This window comes from Sinocyclocheilus anshuiensis, unplaced genomic scaffold, assembly GCF_001515605.1.
Source record: "Sinocyclocheilus anshuiensis isolate Anshui unplaced genomic scaffold, SAMN03320099.WGS_v1.1 scaffold363, whole genome shotgun sequence".
In the NCBI taxonomy this organism is placed as follows: domain Eukaryota; kingdom Metazoa; phylum Chordata; class Actinopteri; order Cypriniformes; family Cyprinidae; genus Sinocyclocheilus; species Sinocyclocheilus anshuiensis.
Genome location: NW_015552568.1, coordinates 1077985 through 1088183, shown reverse-complemented (window position 1 = coordinate 1088183; position 10199 = coordinate 1077985). Strand labels below are relative to the sequence as shown.

General features: G+C 34.5%; 1 protein-coding gene across 1 annotated transcript in view; it reads right to left on the bottom strand.

The window, feature by feature from the left end:
- Positions 1–10199, bottom strand: part of LOC107664977 (phosphatidylinositol 4-phosphate 5-kinase type-1 beta-like) — a 50831-nt gene that overhangs the window by 32402 nt on the left and 8230 nt on the right. Inside the window, exons 2-4 of the mRNA XM_016455682.1 lie at positions 1930–2092; positions 1655–1723; positions 1215–1333 (exon numbers count right to left, since the gene is read on the bottom strand). Of these exons, the coding sequence (XP_016311168.1) occupies positions 1215–1333; positions 1655–1723 (188 nt within the window). The 5' untranslated portion in view covers positions 1930–2092. The remainder of the gene's footprint in view (positions 1–1214; positions 1334–1654; positions 1724–1929; positions 2093–10199) is intronic.

The following is a 10199-nucleotide window of genomic DNA, read 5'->3' as shown; positions in this document are numbered from 1 at the left end:
TATACAGTATATACACATTTTTTTTTTCAATTAAATTTTAGATTTTAATTGAATTGAAAGTCCTTGCATTTTTTTATTTCTAATTGTCTAATTTAATGGCAATGGATTAGATTATGCAAAATTTCCTTCAAACTCTGCATAATACTTCAGTATTTTTGAAATAGCAAGCATCACAAAGTATACACAGTAACTAGTAATCCATCTCCAACACAGCCACAGACTGTCAAATTGGTCCAAACTGAGGGCGAGCACATGCAACTGGAGGGCAATCCCTAGTGGGAGAATCAGACTCTATAAATAAGGAAGTCAGGCTTGTGGATCAGTGTCGTCCCTTTGAATCTTGTATAAACTCTCTGCTCACTCTAAAGAGCCTTTTGGGAATAAGTAAGCTCATTGGCAGCTTGTGCAACAACCAGTTAACAACCAGTCGCCTGCGCCATTTAGAGTTTCATGACTGAACTATATATTTATACTGATATAAAAAGCAACTGTGGCTAATATTTATATATAAATCAAACGTTAAAAATGTATACACATAAACACATGAAACACAAAACTAGAAAATGACACAAAAACTGTGCTTTTTAAATACAAAGAGGTCATATTTTATAATAATGTTATGGTAGATATAAAGAAAATATTAATGAAAAACAATTTACCTTTTTGTATGTTTTCTCTCTACTGTTATTGCTAGACCCGCTGACTCCGTTCTCATTGGCTGATGACATCTGAAGCAATAAAGAGTTAAAAGTTAGACAAGTCTAGCTCACAACCATAAGCCGAGCATATGTAAATAACATCCTCAGGCTCTGTCCAGCTGTATACCATCAGATTTGCCTGACACAGACCACATGATATCCTGCCAGAGTAATTGAGTGGCTTGTAAATGCAGAAAATGTGTGGCTTTGCTAATAAAATATGATGCAGGGTTTACCTTGTTTTAAACTCTGAACACAAGTGTTGGTCTGCTGTTCAGCGCTCCTGCATGGCTCAGTCATGTGGACTGGATGGAAAGCAGAGGTCAGGGTCAGAATGGATGTTCTTCCTGTCAGCCAGAGCATAGGAAGGGGTATGTCCTAGTTAGTGTGTGGCAGTGGCTGAAAGACCAAACAATTTACAAGATGTATGGGGTGAATCACGAAAATCTGTCAAGAACATGTCAAGGTTATATTTCAACCCAAAATCTGAAGAAAGACATTTTATTTTGACCAAACACACTCTCCACCACATAGAAGTCCTGCATGAGCACATCTCGGTCAGGTTTTGAGGTCAGATTCCCCACGGTGTAACCAATGCCAAGCTGGATAGCTCCTTTTAGAGCAGATGAAGTAGTCTGTAACAATACCGGAAATACAATGCAGAACAAATTAATATATATTTGAGTCATTTCAAAACCTGCTCTTATGTGGGATTAACAACCAGTCGCCTGCGCCATTTAGAGTTTCATGACTGAACTATATATTTATACTGATATAAAAAGCAACTGTGGCTAATATTTATATATAAATCAAACGTTAAAAATGTATACACATAAACACATGAAACACAAAACTAGAAAATGACACAAAAACTGTGCTTTTTAAATACAAAGAGGTCATATTTTATAATAATGTTATGGTAGATATAAAGAAAATATTAATGAAAAACAATTTACCTTTTTGTATGTTTTCTCTCTACTGTTATTGCTAGACCCGCTGACTCCGTTCTCATTGGCTGATGACATCTGAAGCAATAAAGAGTTAAAAGTTAGACAAGTCTAGCTCACAACCATAAGCCGAGCATATGTAAATAACATCCTCAGGCTCTGTCCAGCTGTATACCATCAGATTTGCCTGACACAGACCACATGATATCCTGCCAGAGTAATTGAGTGGCTTGTAAATGCAGAAAATGTGTGGCTTTGCTAATAAAATATGATGCAGGGTTTACCTTGTTTTAAACTCTGAACACAAGTGTTGGTCTGCTGTTCAGCGCTCCTGCATGGCTCAGTCATGTGGACTGGATGGAAAGCAGAGGTCAGGGTCAGAATGGATGTTCTTCCTGTCAGCCAGAGCATAGGAAGGGGTATGTCCTAGTTAGTGTGTGGCAGTGGCTGAAAGACCAAACAATTTACAAGATGTATGGGGTGAATCACGAAAATCTGTCAAGAACATGTCAAGGTTATATTTCAACCCAAAATCTGAAGAAAGACATTTTATTTTGACCATTAAGATTTTGTGTACTGTTAAAGAATTTTTTAGTTGTTTTATTCATTTTTATTGATTGCTATTGTTATGTCAATTTGAAGAACATGTCAAGGTTATATTTCAACCCAAAATCTGAAGAAAGACATTTTATTTTGACCATTAAGATTGTGTACTGTTAAATAATTTTTTAGTTGTTTTATTCATTTTTATTGATTGCTATTGTTATGTCAATTTGTATTTTATTATTTTTATAGATTAATATCAATGCATACTTTTTATATTATTAAAGGAATTAATTACATTTTAAAATTTAAACTTTACAATATATAAAAAACAGTTGTTTTGTTATTGTGTTATTGTATTTTTGTATTGTATTGTAGTAATATTTTATAGTGTTACTGTTTTTGCTGTATTTTTGTAAATGTATTCTTGGTGAGCATAAGAGACTTCTTTCAAGAATATTTTAAAGTCTAACCGACGCCAGACTTTTGAACAGTAGTGTACTTTAAAGCTTTTTATTTTACAATATTTTCTTCAAAATATGAAAAATATTTTAATTTGTTTTAATAATATTTAAATTTTCAAACATATATTTGAAATGTTTTTGAATAACAATATATTTTTTTTTTTACATTTTTAATTTTCAAATGTGCATTATTGGTTGACTAAGCTCAAATGACAGAGAGAAGAGAGAACTAAAACTTACATTTTTGCAGTTTTGTTTGTAAAGCTAGTGATGCATAAACCACACTTCACCTTTAATGAAAGATTGATTTCGGGTATTCTCACTGAGACAATGCAGAATTGTTTTAAATTGATCTTGTGACCACCTAAGTGTGTGTTTGCATCCACAGCACTGAATAAACGGTGCATCGTAAAGTCAGCAGACAGAGTGTAGGGCCTCACAGTCTGTGTAAATGACAAATAATGGCCTTTCAGACTGTCTGCATAAACAAACTGCAAGCCCTTATTCAGAGTCAAGAGCAGCCTGTGACTCGAAAACGTTCGTGCCATTCGCTCTGTGCCAGCACATTGATATCGGTGAGCCTGCAGAGGGGTAAAACACAGGGAAAGTGTGGATGTTTGCTCCTGATAACCAGCTGCTGTCTGAGGAGCGTCTAACACCTGCGTGTCAGTTTGCCCTAAGACTGCTATCCAGATCTATTACACAATCCACTGTGAGCAAAACAAGCCAGTGGCAACTTTCTTCTTGAGTCATTAACCACAATACTGTCATTAATTATACGTCAGCACTGAAGAACAATCAAAACAAAGGTTAGACAATATTACACTTAGAAAAGGGCACATCGTACGTCACAACATTTACTTATGGATCAGTGTTTAAATATACGTTTGATCATTAGCCAGGTGCATCATGGAACATTAAGATCAAATAACGCAATATGACACAAGAGGCCATGCATTAGACTGATTTTACCATAGTTAAGGGGTGTAAAATGATTGCTTTAGGGATTTTATAAAATGCAAATGCAAAAGTCACCAATATTTAATAAAAAAGTAACATTTATTATAACAATCAAGTTGTTTACGGTTTCTAAGCAAGCAATTTGGCACATTAATTTGTATTTTTTTAATCACATAAATTCAAAACTATCTGATATATAATTAATATAAATAAAATAATACATCTTTACATATCGTGGGTCAACTGACATTCAAAAGTATAAAATGCAAATGCAAAAGTCACCAATATTTAATAAAAAAGTAACATTTATTATAACAATCAAGTTGTTTACGGTTTCTAAGCAAGCAATTTGGCACATTAATTTGTATTTTTTTAATCACATAAATTCAAAACTATCTGATATATAATTAATATCTATATAATTAATATAAATAAAATAATAAATTTTTACATATCGTAGGTCAACTGACATTCAAAAGTTAACTTTTATGCTCATCAAGGCTTCATTTATTTGACCTAAAATACAGTAAAAACTAATATTATGCAATATTTTTACTATTTAAAATAACTGATTTCTATTTAAATATATTTTAAGATGATGAATTTTTCGTTTATAAATTATAAATGTCTTCACTGTCACTTTTGATCAATTGAATGCGTCCTTGCTAAATAAAAGTATTCATTTTAATATTCTTAAAAAGAATCCTACTGACCCCAAACTTTTGAACGGATATGTGTCTTTATAAATATACATGACTAACTGCTATTATGATAAAGCCAAACCATTATAAGCAGTGTCAATATACAGTAAGATGATTTATGGATACAAGAGTCAATATTTAAGAAATGAATGACCAAACATCAGTTTTAGTTAGCAAAGCAACTTATGCAAGTTACGGTAACGTCTTCCTGAACTGGAGGCCCCGATCATCATATTCCCTTGTAATATAAACCTAAAGTTTAACATACTGCATATGACGTTCTTCTATAATCCAGTTAAGAACAATAGTCGCATTGTAAGAAGCACAAACAAATTATGTTGCACTGACAGTGGAAAAGACATGGATCGTGAAGTGCTCTCGAGGCAAGTGCCCTTTAAAGGTATTAAAGATATGTGAGCATGTGCCAGACATTAAGAGGACAGAGAACAGAAAAACACTTATGATTCCATCACCATAACACTTTAAAAACTTGTCCTCACTCTCTCTATCTATCTCTTCTCTCTTTCTTCTCTTTGTGGTTGCTATGAGCACAGGTTCAGTGCTTGTAAACAGTGGCCACGTCCATCGTAGGCAATGAGGGGCACATGTACCCCTGATTATTCCAACTGATTTGAATGGTACAATGAATAAACTTAATTAGTTTGGCATACTAATTGGGGAGGATCTTAGCATTTGTGAGGTCAGAATCTCAAAGCTTTTAGTGGCATCAACCGTTCATGTTTTTAATGGAATGGCAAACATGGGAGCACATTTGGAGAAATTCGGCATTTCATCACTTGCTCACCAATGAATCCACTGCAGCGAATGGGTGCCATCAAAATGAGAGTCCAAACAGCTGATAAAAACATCACAATAATCCACAAGTAATCCACACGACTCCAGTCCACCAAAAATCCACCTACATGCTTGTTTAGAACTGTTTTGGACTGTTTCCCGTTGTAAAGGTGATTGATCTGTGCATATTTCTCTCCTAATTCAGACAAGATGACTTTATCACTAGAGAAGCAATGTTACGGATTATGAACTTGTATTTTAGCTAGAATCAACAGCTTGACGTTATACACGTCTTAATGATGGATTTGTTCATTACAAACATGCAGATAAGTTTTTATCAGCTGTTTGGAGTCTCTTTGTGATGGCACCCATTCACTGCAGAGGATCCATTGGTGAGCAAGTGATATCTATTCCTTTGAAGTTTATAGTATTATATTATAGTAATTATTTTATATCTTTAGATCTGACACATTATATGTAAGCAATGTTACCCAAGAGAAATATAATAATAGTTTAGTTTACTAATAGTTTACTATAAGCATGCCCTCATTATGCAGAAAAAAAATCGACATTTCTAACGGTTTAGCCTAAATGCATGTTTATTCTCAATTTTCCCTCCCAAATGTTGTACAATGTGCAGTTATGCGAATTCTGATTAAATGTTATTTTGAAGTGAAAACCTAACTTTTAACTTCATAAAAGAATTATTTATGAGTGAGAGGGTCAAAATTCCATGTCCGTTCATTTTAATTGAAGGCTTAAAGCTAGAGAACTGGATTAGGAGCATATCCAACAAGCCACAGGCTTCACAGATGCACTCTTTGTTCTGACTGGAGGTTCTTTCTTCACTTCGCTAATTGGATACAGTGACAATCATTACATAACTGCCTTAGTGTACTGTGTGAATGTTTCCCGATATGATGTTATTAAAGGCATTTTAGAGAAATTAGTTGAACTTGGACAATATGCACAACTTCACATGAGAACAATGAAACTGTAAATACTAATTATTGCTGTACAGATACAGTCAGTGAGGAGACGCAGCCCAACCGCTGGGCAGATCAAATCCTGGTTACCAGATGTAGAAAATTAAGAGAAATATCCAATAAAGACTTGGCTATTTTTTATAAAAAGTCCAGATTTTTGCCCTTAAAATAAGCAGGCAAGGTCTTCAGGATTACTAGAAACTTCCATGCAAGTGTGTTTGGGGCAGGTTGGCGCTAAACTCTGCAGGACATTGGCCCTCCAGAAGCAGGATTGAAAACTCCAGCATTAAGGGGATCCTCTCTGTCATTTTCAGTCCTCTCAGCAAAAAAACTAAAAATTATTTGGCAGTGTTGTGGAGCTTATCTTAAGGCCTATGAGGAGCAGCAGTGTAGTGCCAGAAGGAAGAAGTGTGAGATAAAGAAAGGGAGCAATGAGTAAACGGAAGGGACGACATTCAGGCTACACTTCTATTTACTATTCCGGGCGAGTTCAGCTCAGCATGAGCACAGCAATGTGAGCCAGGTGATCAAGCAGACCAACTGCTGAAAGACTTGACTCATAGCAAGGGCAGAGCGATTAACCGTGGAAGTCAAAGGAGAGAAACGAGAAGAAAAAAGAAACAGCTTGAGAGAGAGGCCACAAACATACTTTTTGCAAGTATTAACACAAGGGTCGCAGTACTCGAGGGGGCAGTACAGTTACCTTCTCTGTGCTATCCAACCAAAAGTGGTACACTGTGTCCTCCTAATTAGGTTTGGGAACAAAGAACCATTTTATATTTTTTAACAACACTTCAGCCAATGCATACTAGTAAAATACTCTGAAAGGTTTTCCAGCGACAGCGTCGTAACATCAGTACTAAATCCATAGTGCAACCACTGAAGTAAGATTACCGAGCTACTGACTTGATCATAGTTGTTTCTAGTGAATCAAAAAAATACAGCGCAACCAATATAGTCCGATTCTCCAAAGAATGACTCTATTTTAAGTGAATCAAACACATGCAGCATATTCAGTGTAGTCTGTTTCTAAAACAAATTACACTTAATTGGTTCTTTTTAGTGAATCAGACACATGCAGCACATCCTGTGTAGTCCGATTCTTGAATGAATGACTCTTATGAAATGATTTTAGTGAATCAAACACATACACAGAATCCTCTGTAGTCCAAATCTCCAACTAATGACTCTTATGAATCATTTTTAGTGAATCAAAAACATACTGAGCATTTAAGAAAGAGTTACTCATGTGAACTGGTTCTTTTAAGGTGAATCAAGCACATACAGCACATCCAGTGTACTTAAATTCCAAAACAAATGATTCTTTTGATTCCATTCTTTTTGGTGAATTAAACACACACAGACACAACTTTCCTATAAAAACAATTATGCAAATAAAAAGCGCCCCTTGCAGGAACACGTATGTGTTATGTATTTATCTAACTATTTTTGTATGCTATGTACTTGCATATAGTAAGCCTATTTTTCTGACTAAAATATACAGAAAAAGATGAAATTCCTCTGCAGAATTACAAATATTTAAAAAAATAATAATAATAAAAAGAAAATAAATTCACGCAAATGTTTTGAAAGTCAATGAGCCATAACTGAAAGATATGAAAGGTAGATGTCTACCAGGCACATAATAAGCCTCTTTATGCACATTTATCACACTGCTATCTGATAATGGTGTACCCAGTATGGAGTTGGACCCGCTGTTCCACTCTCACTCTGGCTGAGGTCCAGCTCTGTGATAAGAAAACCATTATGCACTTCCCTTTACTGTGCCTGTTAAGTCATTGCATGTTGCAGACAGGAAGTTGTGAAGTAGCCATGGAATTAAATGACCTCTGTAATACTTGAATCAGCACATACGGCCATAACTATTCCATGAAATCTTCAGGAGTAGTCAGCAAACTACCTTTCAAAATTTTGGGGGTCAGTATTTTATTTTTGGGAGAAATTAATACTTTTAATTAGCGAGGACACATGGATCAGAAGTGACAGTAATACATATAATGTTACAAAATATTCTATTTCAAACAAATGCTATTTTTCTGAACTGTGCATTAATTGACGAATCCTAAAAAATGAATCTTGGTTTACAAAAAAAAAGCATTTAACAGCAGAACTGTTTTCAACACTCTGATTTCTGAAAGATCAGGTGACATTGAAGACTGGAATAATGATGCTGAAAATTCAGCTTTGCAACACAGGAATACATTTCATTTTGAAATATATGAAATAAAAAACAGTTATTTAAATGTATAATAATATTTCACAATATTACTGTTTTTACTGTTTTTTTTAATCAAATAAATTCAGCCTTGATGAGCATAAGAGACTTCTCAAAAATATTACCAACCCCAAACATTTAAATGAATAAGATAATGGAATAATGATGCTGAAAATTCAGCTTTGCAACACAGGAATACATTTCATTTTGAAATATATGAAATAAAAAACAGTTATTTAAATGTATAATAATATTTCACAATATTACTGTTTTTACTGTTTTTTTTTATCAAATAAATTCAGCCTTGATGAGCATAAGAGACTTCTCAAAAATATTACCAACCCCAAACATTTAAATTAATAAGATAATTTCACAGTAATGGAATCAGATTTAATTATCAAAATAGAACATGCACTTTGACCTTAATAAAATAATAACAATCGAAACTGATTACATTTATTGTTTATTAAAACAATTCGTCAAGATGTAGTTGAAAGGTCAACATGATGTAAATTCTCAGGAGGGATTTCAAGTAAATAATGTTGCATAATCCAGCTGCTGATGTAGGTCAACATTAAACACTTCCATTGCATATGACATATTGAAAACATTTCCAAGTTCTCTCAGGTTGTTGCGGGGACATTTGCTTATAGAAAGGCATATGGTATATGAGATGTTTGAACCTGATCATAAGAGCATGGTAACTAAAACAAACGGCCCTGTCAAAAAGCCCCGTCCACGCAGGGGACATATAATAATACAATAAGAGCCTTTCCAGGAGCCTGTTGTTGCCCGCTGGGGACACGTTGCCATTGGAGGCAATTGATGCTTTTTTGGAAAATCAAAAGAACAGGATATGCATGTCTAGATTCCAGACAATAAATACATTACAATGCTACAAAATATTCTGTTTCAAATAATTGCTGTTTTTCTTAATTTTCCTTTAATCAAAGAGTCTTTAAAAAAATGAATCATGGTTTCCACTAAAAAATTTAAAGCAGCAGAATTTTTTCAAAATTCACAACAATAATAAATGTTTAAATCAAAATAGAACACTAGCTTTCGTCATAATAAAATAATAATGAATAAAACTGATTACATTTATTGTTGTTTTGTATTTTGTTAAAACAATATGTCAGGATGTAGTGAAATTCATTATATTTCCTGAAAGGTCAACATGATTCTCAGGAGGGATTTCAAGTAAATAATGTTGGTCATAGTCCAGCTGCTGATGTAGGTCAACATTAAACAAAATCTCCATTGCATATGACATATGGAAAACATTTCCAAGTTCTCTCAGGTTGTTGTGGGGACATTTGATTATAGAAAGGCATATGGCATATGAGATGTTTGAACCTGATCATAAGACTCATAGCATGGTAACTAAAACAAAAGGCCCCGTGACCAAGCCCTGTCCAGGGGACATATAACTCCCTCAGACTGTATTTGACAATAAGAGCCTTTCCAGGAGCCTGTTGTTGCCCGCTGGGGACACGTTGCCATTGGAAGCGATTGATGTTTTTTTTCTCTTTTTTTTATCAAAAGAACAGGATATGCATGTCTAGATTCCATTGTTATTATGAAACAAGTGAGATCAACAACATCACCTGCAGTTCCGTTCGTCTCTCCCACACAGTGCAGTTAACACGCACTGCTCTCTGACATTTAAAGGGGTATGTGAGAATGTTGGTTCAGTCCTACACATAAAGCAGCCAATCAATACAACAAGCTCATTGACAGGCCTTCAAGGGCAGGGTGGGACTGCCCTCCCACTCTAGTCTGAGTAATCGCTTTGCACTTTTAAATGAGACATAGTGGTGCTTGCAAATGGAATTAGGGATTGCTCACACTAAAAAAAAAAAAAAAAAC